The sequence below is a fragment of the Electrophorus electricus genome, chromosome 26 (assembly GCF_013358815.1).
Source record: "Electrophorus electricus isolate fEleEle1 chromosome 26, fEleEle1.pri, whole genome shotgun sequence".
Lineage (NCBI taxonomy): Eukaryota > Metazoa > Chordata > Actinopteri > Gymnotiformes > Gymnotidae > Electrophorus > Electrophorus electricus.
In genome coordinates, this window is record NC_049560.1 from 1118579 (window position 1) to 1130957 (window position 12379).

The 12379-nt window shown below is 34.6% G+C and overlaps 2 protein-coding genes across 3 annotated transcripts; one reads left to right on the forward strand and one right to left on the reverse strand.

Moving 5' to 3' along the window:
• Positions 1 to 963: 963 nt before the first annotated feature.
• ctns (cystinosin, lysosomal cystine transporter) lies at positions 964 to 4202 on the reverse strand. Of its 2 annotated transcripts, XM_027005413.2 has the most exons (11): positions 4014 to 4201; positions 3842 to 3930; positions 3633 to 3711; positions 3434 to 3521; positions 3184 to 3287; positions 2714 to 2851; positions 2505 to 2604; positions 2271 to 2390; positions 1923 to 2093; positions 1557 to 1674; positions 964 to 1478 (listed from the first exon to the last, which is right to left on the reverse strand). In XM_027005413.2, exons 2-11 carry the CDS (start codon positions 3903 to 3905, stop codon positions 1333 to 1335), a joined length of 1128 nt encoding a protein of 375 aa, XP_026861214.2. In that variant the 5' UTR covers positions 3906 to 3930; positions 4014 to 4201; the 3' UTR covers positions 964 to 1332. The 2 variants fall into 2 exon arrangements, with proteins under 2 accessions (XP_026861214.2, XP_026861213.2); XM_027005412.2 differs by having other exon boundaries at positions 964 to 1674; positions 4014 to 4202.
• A 3849-nt stretch (positions 4203 to 8051) lies between these two features.
• Positions 8052 to 9838, forward strand: ccl25b (chemokine (C-C motif) ligand 25b). The gene is made up of 4 exons (XM_027005496.2): positions 8052 to 8144; positions 8287 to 8376; positions 8827 to 8944; positions 9219 to 9838. The coding sequence occupies exons 2-4, from the start codon at positions 8313 to 8315 to the stop codon at positions 9316 to 9318; spliced, it is 282 nt and encodes a 93-aa protein (XP_026861297.2). The 5' UTR covers positions 8052 to 8144; positions 8287 to 8312; the 3' UTR covers positions 9319 to 9838.
• Positions 9839 to 12379: the final 2541 nt, after the last annotated feature.

Below are 12379 nucleotides of genomic sequence, written 5' to 3' on the forward strand. Positions count from 1 at the left end.
AACACTGATGGATCCTAACATTGCGCAAAGCTAATGGGTGGAATATGTTTATTTTTTACCTCAGTATATTAGGGAATGTTTTGAGCATATCTGAATGTCCCTCCCAGTGTGTATTGTGACTGCAGCCTTGAGCTCGCTGCACCCAAATGGTCTCTACAATCACCAAGAATAGGAGATTCCACCAGCAGTCAACAAATCTGCTGCATGATGCCATCAAATCCATATGGACCAAAATCTCTGAAGAACGCGTTTAACATCTTATATAGTACACTGAATCTATGCCATGAAAAATAAAGGCACTTCTGAAGGTAAAAGAGGGTCCAACCTGCTACTAGCAAGGTGTAGCTAATAAAAGTGTCCGGTGTATGTTATGCAATGTATATTTACTTTTCCAGTGTGTATTCTCTCTTAAGCAATGACAAAAATGCTACTCTACCCTAATATAAGGATTTCTTCCATAGATACAACAAAGCTAATTTGCTCTGTCTAATGACAGAAAAGTCAAATACAGCTCATTATGATTTCAAGTTTTGTTAAAAAGTTGTCTCATGAATACTTGTTTAGCTAACTACCCCAGTCTTGAGATAGGCAAACTTTATGCTACAAACAATCACCTATATCATTACATTTGTGGAATGTCTCTAACAAAATCAGCTAGCTATCTAGCAACTCTTCAGTTAGGCAAATTCACTGTTACAAAAATAGTGTCTTATTTATACTTTGCTTGCACAGCTAATGAAGGACCTATGTCAGAAACATGCTTTTTCTGGAAGCCTTGTGTATTTCACTGCAATTTTGCAAATATTTGTAAAATTGCCCACATATGGGAATAAATAATTTTCATAGAATAGCAAGTCCATTGTTGCACATTTAAGGTGACAGTAAAGAAAATTAAGGGTTTTACAGCTAGGAATTAACAGTGATTAATCACATACCACATTAATAAAACAGCAACAGAAAACATTCACAAAATAATATTTTTATAAACAATGATTAAAACAGTCAGCATAACACTTAATAATCTGTTACTGAAATAGGAACATATGGTTGTGTTATAAAATATATTATTTTCACTCCAACTGACAGTATAATTCATGATTTTACTTTGAATTTACTTTACTGGAGCTTATTTAATAGCAAAATGTTTTATATAAAATGCATGTACCATCTCTAAATGTAGAAATAGTCTTTGTAATATCTTTGCGATTTTCTTCATCACCCACATGTTCTGAATCTCATTTGAAAAGTGTGTAAGAGGTAGATACAGGGTCTCACAACTATACAGCATTTTCTATATTTGGATCTTAGCTACATGATCATAGGTTTAATTCTTTATTCTTGACTACTCAGTATTTGATAATTTGGCCCTTTATTGCGATAAAGGCAATAATGCTGCACTATAAATATGATGTCAAAAAATATTGAGAAAAGGCCCAGTCCAAATTTGGTTGGGTCTCCAAATATAATCTTCCATTTATCTGCAAAGAAAACAAAGTTAGAAAGATTACTGGGTGAGTCTTGAAAACCATGTCTTGAAAAATAACGTGTGTCATTACCGTTGTTATAGGACAGCAGGAACATCTGAAAGAGACTAAAACTGCCTCCTGTGAAGTCCAGTAGCACATTGCCAATGCTCCAGCCCTCTGTGCTTTGTCTCTGGTAGTTCATGTAAGCCTTAAAAACAGTAAGACTTGTGAGACAGATGTTCTAAAGATATTTTGTGTGTTCTTCATGATCTCATGAATTTATAGATGTTGTAGGTTAGAGCTGGGAGTTAAATAAAGTTTGATATGATTACCTTGAATATCTCAACCGCAACAAAATAACCATGGACTGCATTCCAAGTAACGCTTGGAAAGGTTAACTAGTAAAAGTTCATTTTGCAAACTGCTACGTATGAATAAAAAATAAAACAGGCCTACCTGAGGGATATACTTAACCAGTGTAACACCTAGTTTAATATAGGAGAAGTAGTACAGGTAGTCCAGCCATGAGATCTTCTGACCAATAGCAACGAAAAGTGTGATGAAGGCAAAGGCCCATGCAACTGCCAGTAGAAAAATGGCCACCTTGGATACCTTTTGTCCTCCCCTCTAAACAATTATAATTTTAAAAAATAATTTAAAAACTATTCTGGAGGTGCAATTCTTTAGTTACAAATGCAGTATCTTGTATGGAATCTGTGTTTAAGACATTTGTGCCAGATATTCCAAAATGTACCTATAAAAATGAATTCTCTCTAATCCAAAATAAATCTTTAGAACCCTTACCTCATATATAATACATTGGAAGATATAGACCAGAGTAAGGACCAGTGCATGCACACTGAAGAACACATCATTTGCTTCCACGGGATTTACTCCATTTGGATCTTTCTTCAAGAATTCTTCCTGTTTTATATTTTATATAAATCATTTACTCAGAACTCATTCCAATCAAATCATTGTTTCAGCACAGCTGATGTAATGTTGATTAATATTTTGCAAAGTCAGTATTGTGTTTACCTTTATCTCAGGTATCCAAAACAGTCCAATATTGAAGACACTATATGCAATAAATCCAGTGAGGTTGAGAGCAAGAAAATCAAAGTTCAGGCCGACCACACTGTCAAATGATAACAGTTGGCATTAGTTGGTGTTTCTGAAGTGTTTACAAAACAGAAAAATGTAGCCACCTTTCAGTACTGAACACAGGATAATGAGGGACATTTTACCTCTGTCTTTTCCAGTTGTCATATGCCTGAGGATAAAAGGAAACAGACCAAGCTAGAAAGTATATCCAGCCAATAATTTGGTTGATGACTGCAAGAACATTACTTCTGATGACCAAAAATCGTATTCGAGATTTGTGTCTGTGAAAAAAAAAAGAAAAAAAAAAAAGTGTTTTGGCATGGATGGAAAAAATATGAACTTATCTGCCATCAAGAAAGAGAGGGCACGCAGAATTCCAAACTGCAACACTAAAATGAAACTGCATACAGAGTTGCAGTAATTGCAGTCAATTATTTGCTTTCTAAAAACTGCTTCTGAAATCTGAGTATGAACTGAACCTCAAGAACCATACTTTCACTTAGGTATTCTATTGATGGACATCAGTCTGAGATAGCTCCTCAGAAAGCAGCTAAAAGTAAATACTTGACACAGTAACTGTACCGAGCACTGCAGTCATTCATGTATGTCACACCTGTCTATGTAAGTGTTGTTGCTGTACAGGTAAACAGTCACTTGTCCAGCATTCTCTGCTTGCACTTCAAAATATGTTGATGTTCTCCCAGCTGGCAAAACAGCCTGTACATAAAAGAGAAAAAAAGCAACAAATAGGGACTGTTATTGAAAATACAGCAAAGCATAAAATCATTATCTACAAAATACAACTCCAATGAAACATCATGAGAAAACTATTTTCTAACTGGTACAAAACATTTAGAATTTACCTCTTCTGGAAGATGAATTATTGAAGAAACATTTCTTGAGGAATATGTAATATTAAAGTAGATGTTAACAGTAATATTCAGAGAAGAACTGCAAAAAGAAAGCAAATGAATTCAAACATTTTATTAAGGTAGAGTGTAAAACCTCGATTATTTTTCACATTCCAAAAGCCCCGTTGCGCTACATGCGAAAATAACGCACCTTGATGTAATGGTGACGTTTTTGGAAAGTTTCTCTTCTAAATCAACAGTGTCCACGGCACTTAGTGACACTCTTCCATCTGTTAATGTCAGCGTATGTCAAAAAATTACAATTTTATAGAATTATAGCCTATACAATAATAATTGTCCACGCATATCGAATAGGCTATTATAGTTAAGACAGTAGGATCTGAAAGGAAGGCTGCTGACCACAATAAGTCGCTAGCGCACAGACTGACACAAGAAAAATTCCAAGAGCTCCTTTGTCCGTCATTTTTAACACGAGGTTACACCTGAGCCTGTGTATAAACAAAAGTAGTAACAGCCGTTAAAGAAGGACACTTTAATTTCCGGGAAAGTATGGAATTTCGCTTAACGTTACCTGGCTTCCCTCTCCGTGTCGTTCTCCCAAACGTGTCGATTAAAGCAATCATATATTTGAGTTTTAAAACACTGAAGCGATACGCATACAAGCACTATAAGAAAAAAACACGTTTCCTGATCATATGACAAGAATCAGCTAATTTACACACAGCGCCGTGAAATAAGCGACAGTTGCTGGAGTCATATGACTTTCCCATCAAAATAAAAGCCAGCACGGAAACCCTGTAAATGGTTGTACAAAGGAGAAAGGAAGGAATGAAACGGAAAGATCGAATTAAGCGACACTGAGAATTTTAAGCGAGTCAAAATATGTTAATTTGCTATTTTACTGATTAGCTCGCTAATTAAAGGTAGCCTCCACATTTTTATATTTTGCTTGTATTAGTCAATCTAATGCTAAATAGTCAGCGATTATGCGTCGACTATACATTACATTAACAAACGGCATATAAATGTTTGATTTTGACAATATAGAGCCTTTTCTCAAAATGGTGTTTCTGGACATGAGGTTTTACAGTGGAGTGTTATTATCTATATAATCAAAAAAGAAGAACATGGCTTAAAGATTGATTGTTTGTTTGAAAGCAGGCTGACACATGTAGACGTCATAGACACATTACATTATTAGTACACATGGTGGCGCACATAATCCACATTTGGTTTTCATGTGACGCTTCATCGTCTAATGCTGAAAGTAGCATTGGAGAGTTAGTCTATATTAATCTTGCTCATTGTTTTTAATTTGAATTCTAACAAACAATTTATGTGAAAATGGTTTTGAGTTCGCCCTTTTTATACAGCTCATATCAATCTTCAGAGTCTTTTAGGTGTTCCTGCATTATTTTAACTAAGACAAATATGACGTTCTTGCATGATCATTTTACTCACTTATTAGCATGGATAAATATAACAAAGGTTTGCTACCCCGTAAAATCTCTATTTGCTGTTATAAGTAAAACAACTAAAAATCTTAAAACAAGTGCAGGTGAGAAGAACTTACCTGAGCCTGATAAATGAAAGAAAATTAAATTAAAGTAATAAAATCCGAAAGTAATATGAGTAACCGCTCATGAATCTATAAATGTAGGCTAAGTGGAGCTCGCTAAAGATCACTGAACATTTACCAGTGTGTTTTATTATCAGATGAGAACCAAACAGTGTTTTTTGGCCACAAACAATTAAGATTGGTTAGTGCGTATTTGATGAACTACAGTATTTCTCTAATAATACTGTAAATAATAAATGTAAACAGTTTTGATTAAAATAATGCAGACTGATCTTTAACCATGGTACATCAAGAGATCAATATTGTGTTTTTAATATTCTACAATCACAGTTGCATTTGTAGCTATACAATGCCTCCATAAGCCTGCATTATTTCGTCTTGTAATACTAAAAAAAAACAAACAAAAAAAAAACTCCAACACTGCTAAGTATACCAGTAAACGTGGAATGTTATCCTGTTTTCCTTCCCCAGACACATACGAACCTACCCGCAGGAATCTTGTTAGAGTAGATGGTGTCATGAACTCTTTTCCGGGATTTTCAGATAGCGTCTGCCAAAATGCAGTCTTTGGGTTGATATTGCATCTCTACACAACTTTTGCAATGATCACTCCAGTTGCCAAAAACCCAAATCCTATTCAAACATGATGAAGAGCTAGTGTTATTTTTTTCCTCCCAAGAATTGTAATTTTATTTAAATATTTTATCTACATTTTATTAATATTAAATTAAATAAGGTGTTGGTCCTGATGGTTTCCCTTGTAAATAGCTGGTAGCACAGGGTCAGCCATTGTATAGTGCCCCTGGAGCTGGGGGTTATGGATTTTGTTCAAACACCCAACAGTGGCTGCATAGCAGAGCCAGGATTCAAACCCACAACCTTCCAATTGATAGCACAAAATGCTATACATTCAGCTACCACAGAAGATGTTAATTAAATGTTTGATTTTCATCTAAAAACTAAAACTAAATCACACACAAGGTTTCAATACTCAAAACATTTTTCTAACCCTCACTGATCTGTTTTGCAATAAACATTTGAAAATAATTAGATCCCATGTATTTCATCCAGTGTCTTAAGAAACTAAATGTGGGCATGTTTCTAGATGTATGTGATTGTAACACAGTTCATCCATGTTATTGCACAACATGAGTTCTCTTTTTTTTTTTTGTTATTATTGGAATGTAGCTCATAAACTGAACAAGTTCCAAGTATTGTATTGTACAATAATGACACAGCTGTTTTACTGGAAGAGGGAAAAGATAGAGTAGAAAGCTACTTCCTCTCTTTCACTTTAAAAAATTAACTATCCCATTGTACAATGAGAAAAAGCGACCCATCACCTCTACTGAGTAATTTCACTTAAACAGTCAAATAAGAATGCAGTAGCGTAACATCTTTGAGGAGATGGCACATGAACTAGTAATCTATGAGCTATAATCAGGGGTCCATGCACCGCAGGTGCAGGAGCCCTGTTGTTATTGCTCTGGGTTTGATTCTTATTAATATTCTTTTTCTCTGATAAAGCAAATGTGCAACAAATTATTTTTGTGCCTAGGTCAGACAAATCTTTTTCTTTTGCTACTTTGCTATTGATACTATTTTGTGAAATTCAGTGATCGTGTAAAACCCACTTTTTCAAGATAGTCTTAGGTTTTCCACCCAACCTGAGAGTAATTATCCAAAGCATTTTTACATTTACATACAATTTGGCTTTAATAAGTCAATCAGTGCTTCTGAGAAGGAGCTTCATTTACTTAAACCACTAAATGTCAAAAATATTTGCATTAATTTTCATGAAATTTTACATGCATAGAGGCCAGATAATTTTGAAGTTGCATATCAATATTAGCCAATATCAGTACTATTACATGAAAACTGTTTCTCATCAACCATTGGACAGATCTGGGGGCGAACCTATCATGGAACTCAATAATTATATCATAACTGAAAAGCATGGCAGCCATTAGCCAATTAATTGTCCTCAGGCATTTGACAGGGACACTGAGGTACTTTCGACACGTTTACTAAATACTGTAACATTTGGCCAAAGGATGCACCATTGCTGAGCTCAATTAGAAAATCAAGCATATTTCTTAAATGGTTTATCTTATGGACAAGTAATTGGCTAAAAGTTGTGCAATACAGAGTGTCTGACAACTTTGCAATTTAATTAGTTTTTAGAAAATGTACCATTGTTGCACTATTGTTGATTGTTTGCAACATACTAGTCCTAGTCCTAGGATTTTCTTGCAATCACAACAATATTGGTCTTTAAATAACCTTCAGAGTCTGAAAGAAAATAATTATATAAAAATGTTGATTTTTTGGCACTGTGTTTCTGGTAAACATCAATTAAATCAGTACCAGTACAACTTTCCTAATGGTTTAAATTCTATCAGAGTTTGTTTAATGTTTACCAAATTTGACTGATTGATTGAAAATAACATTCTGAGGATACATACCAAGTTTGGCTAACTATATAACTAACTATATAACAGTTATAGATGTGTTGTCAAAATATGCAATTTGTGTTTTGCATCAAAATCACTACATATTAATTTTGTTCTAACAAAAAATAACAAAAATATACACAGCTTTGTAAAAAACATTTCAGCATCTTGTGGTTCAACAGCTTACACAATGGCCTGTCATGCCAAATGTCTGTAGTTTGATTTCCAACTACAGCACACTCTAGACTAGTCTTGATTAAGTGCCTAATTGGATGTCTGCAATAATTATATAATAAGTGCTCACTTTATGCTTAACTGTCAATTTTGTAAAGAGAATGACAATAATGACAGTTTTATAATGGGCAAGCTAAAATTGCTTGGACCCCTTAATTGCTGTTTGCAGCTATGATCTCTTTTGCTTTTTGTTATAGTTTCATATCTTTTTGATTTGCCAGCAGCTTGTGTGAAAAGCAAAGCTGTCCTCAAATCGGGGTCCTCTTAATCTTTGTAGACTCCTGTTTGAGTTATGAGGGGGAGGAGTGGTGGAAGCTCATGTTTTCTCTCTGACAGCTATAAAAGTGGTTCAAGTTCACCCAAAAGGAGCACAAGTGCCTAAATCCTGAACACTGTCAACAGTACTCTGAGCTACAGTACTCCACCTTACTGTACGGTATGTACGGACACGATTCACAGAAGACATTTTGTCTCAGCGAGTAGCACATTTATGTTCAAAAGAAGCAGATAAGTTGTTTGTATTTTGCTGGAATGGGTTAATGATGATAATGATGATAGAATTTTATCTCCTGCCTCAGGTGATATCAGAATACTCAGCACAACCATGAAGATTCATGCCCTCTTTCTTATTCTGCTTTTGGCTTGCTTGTATCCAAGTTTGGCACAAGGTAGGCACTTGTTTCAGTATATATAAATGCTCTAATCCACTTCAGAACCACCCCCAGTGTTTAAGTTTCATGATGACTGCTGTTTATTGTCTGTGTTATAGTGCTGCATGTTCTGTAGTTTCCAAGTGCCATGTTTTATGGCTATGGTATATAGATAAAATGTGCACTTGAGAATAAAACTTGATGTATAAATATTCCAATTGTAACTCTTGATGTGAGAGATATCTTATTTAGTTTATTCCATATTTGGGTAAAGTATCATTTTAAACAAATAGCTCTTTTAAATAGCCATTTTCTTGTTTTTTTTAAATTGCAGCAATACGCAAATGTACCTTTTGTCAGTTAAAATAATATAACGTTAATGTTGCTCTAAGGTCAAGACTGTAACTATAGACTGTTCAGCACTTTAGTCTTGTCAGTATGCAAACATATATATTCTTTTTGCAACAGGGACTTATGAAAATTGTTGCCTTAGTTATGTTAAGAAGTTGAAAAAGTCGATCCAACGCAGAACAAAAAGCTACAGGATTCAGGAGATGGATGGGGGATGCAACATCTCTGCTATTGTGTAAGTTCTGGCTGTTCTCCCACGCTGTTCTACTAAAATAAACAGGTTCTCAAAACACAGACTGCAAATCCAAAGGGAATCTGTATTTTCTCTTTCCATTAATACTGTTAGTACGCTATTCAATCACTGTGTGACTAAAGCAATAAAGAATTGATATCTTTTGATGTTTACATAGAGTACATAAGTATGATTTGGCAAGCTACATGGTTTCGCTGAATACAAGCCTCAGTAGAACATATGTTTACAATAATTTTCTTCTGTTTTTTCAACAAAGATTCAGACTGAGGAAATCAAGAACATTTTGTGGTGATCCCAAACAACAGTGGGTGAAAGATCTGATGAAAAACATACGCCATGAAACAGTTTCTTACTGAAAAGATACTGAGCAGCTATAATGATAAACATGTTAAATCACTTCTCTGATCTTTATTGATAGGATTGGTACCTATGAGTGCTTTAGGTCTATTGTGCATATGTCTGAGTGCTTGCACCTTCTAGCCTTAATGTATTACACATTGTAGAAGCTTAAGGATAAATCATTGTTGACAGCTGCGAGTGCTAAAGCATTTTCTTTGAGTTTCAGAATGAATCTCATATATAACACCACATCTGAATGTATACACTGTGGTTAAGTCCACAAAGCAACTCAATGGAAAGCTTCTGAATACAAATGTCATTTGTGCTGTTGCATTCACTACTGAGTGCTCAGTCCTATATGGCTTTGAGACCAATGTTAAGATTATTATATTTTGCTCCTATATTTTTATATTACCTTACTTTATGTTACAGTACACCATGCTGTTCAACTCTGTGTATGTCTGAGAGAGAGAGAAACCTGTATATATTTGCTTCTGTTAATAAAGCATCCCAGTACTTGTTTTTTTTTAGAATAGATCTTATATTTTACTTAATGAAAGCCAAAAAAGATTCTTGTAACTTTTCATGTTCAAAGGTATTCCCTAAATTGTATATGGCTTAAAACCCAACTTTAAATGGGACTTTGTTGACCACCCACCACCACCAGCTAAAACCCCTAGCCCATGTGATCTCAAATAGAAACGATGTATCAACTCAGTGTTGGATGCCTTCAGGGAATGCTGTTTTACAACTGTACAATGATCTTAAAATTAATGGATTTATTTCAGATGTCGGTAAATGAAACACTATTATAGGGTCACTATTATAGTTTCACTACTCCACATGTAATAGGCAAACCTTTATCATAGGAAATAATAAATCATCAAATGGTATGCCTGGTCCAAATAAATGCTTGTTTTAAATGTGGCATATTTAAGTATCATGGCCAATTTTCTTGGCACTGATCACTGTTTGAAAATCCCAGGACTGTAACATGCCACCATATAAACTTCGCACCTCTAATCCACTCCTCATTAACTTATTGCCTACAGGCACACCAGAGACAAATGCACATTGCAATAAAGCTCTGTGTATGTCTGAGAGAGAGAGAAACCTGTATATATTTGCTTTTGTTAATAAAGCATCCCAGTACTTGGTTTTTTTTTTAAGAATAGATCTTATATTTTACTTAATGAAAGCCAAAAAAGATTCTTGTAACTTTTCATGTTCAAAGGTATTCCCTAAATTGTATATGGCTTAAAACCCAACTTTAAATGGGACTTTGTTGACCACCCACCACCACCAGCTAAAACCCCTAGCCCATGTGATCTCAAATAGAAACGATGTATCAACTCAGTGTTGGATGCCTTCAGGGAATGCTGTTTTGCAACTGTACAATGATCTTAAAATTAATGGATTTATTTCAGATGTCGGTAAATGAAACACTATTATAGGGTCACTATTATAGTTTCACTACTCCACATGTAATAGGCAAACCTTTATCATAGGAAATAATAAATCATCAAATGGTATGCCTGGTCCAAATAAATGCTTGTTTTAAATGTGGCATATTTAAGTATCATGGCCAATTTTCTTGGCACTGATCACTGTTTGAAAATCCCAGGACTGTAACATGCTACCATATAAACTTCGCACCTCTAATCCACTCCTCATTAACTTATTGCCTACAGGCACACCAGAGACAAATGCACATTGCAATAAAGCTCTGTGATATGCACACTACTTTCTAGCCATTATACATGTTAGTTCATGCTCAGATGATGGAGCTTGCTTGAAGGAACTGAATTACAGTAAGATTTATGGTTTGGTTTGTTTTTTGTTTTTTTTTTGATTTTCAAATTCCTGTTGGCCATATCTATTATCAAATACATCTAGGAGCATAAAGCTTTCAAATAATCCCTAACTAGCAAAGTGATGTTGAATGTTATAGATTTCCAGAAAACTGAGAGTGAGTGTGGTTACTGTGATTTCCCTGCAGATTGAATGATAAGACAAAGCACTGGATAGTAATAGGTAATGCTTTAAGTGAAGTGATCCCAGGACATTGACCTCATGTTAACAGTCACAAAATTGGGGTTTTCCATTTAATGTGTAATACAGAAAGTTGGACAACAAGGTTTAATAAATGCAATTTAAATAAATCTTTCACTTTTTTGTGGGAAACAGCAACATTTGTCACAAGCTCAGTCTGCCATCTGACATTTACAGACTTGTCTCTGACCTCATTCATGACTAATACAACTAGCTGTGTGTTAAATGACAGCCATGAGAACTTGCCTCCAGTAAATGTATTAGCTAAATTCTTGATTTTATTTTAATCTATGTCCTTAATCCATCTCTCTCTCTCTCTCTCTCTCTCTCTCTCTCTCTCTCTCTCTCTCTCTCTATATATATATATATATATATATATATATATATATATATATATATATATATATATATATATATATATATATATATATATATACACACACACACAGTGGTGTGAAAAAGTGTTTGCCCCCTTCCTGATATCTTTTTTTTTTTGCATGTTTGTCACACTTAAATGTTTCGAATCATCAAACAAATTTAAATATTAGACAAAGATAACACATGTAAACACAAAATGCAGTTTTTAAATTAAGGTTTTTATTATTAAGGGAAGAAAATCCAAACCCCCCACCCCCGTTCAAACATAAATTAACTGTGGTTTATCACATCTTGGAAAGCTGAGTCCAATTTCTATAGCCACACCCAGGCCTGATTACTGCCACACCTGTTCTCAATCAAGAAATCATTTAAATAGGACATACATGACAAAGTGAAGTAAACCAAAAGATCCTCAAAAGCTAGGTAGCATGCTGTGATCCAAAGAAATTCAGGAACAAATGAGATACAAAGTAATTGAGATCTATCAGATTATAAAGTAATTGAGGTCTAACAGTTATAAAGCCATTTCTAAAGCATTGGGACTACAGTGAACCATAATGAAAGCCATTATCCACAAATCGCAAAAACATGGAACAGTGGTGAACCTTCCCAGGAAGGCTGGCCAACAAAAATTACCGCAAGAGTGCA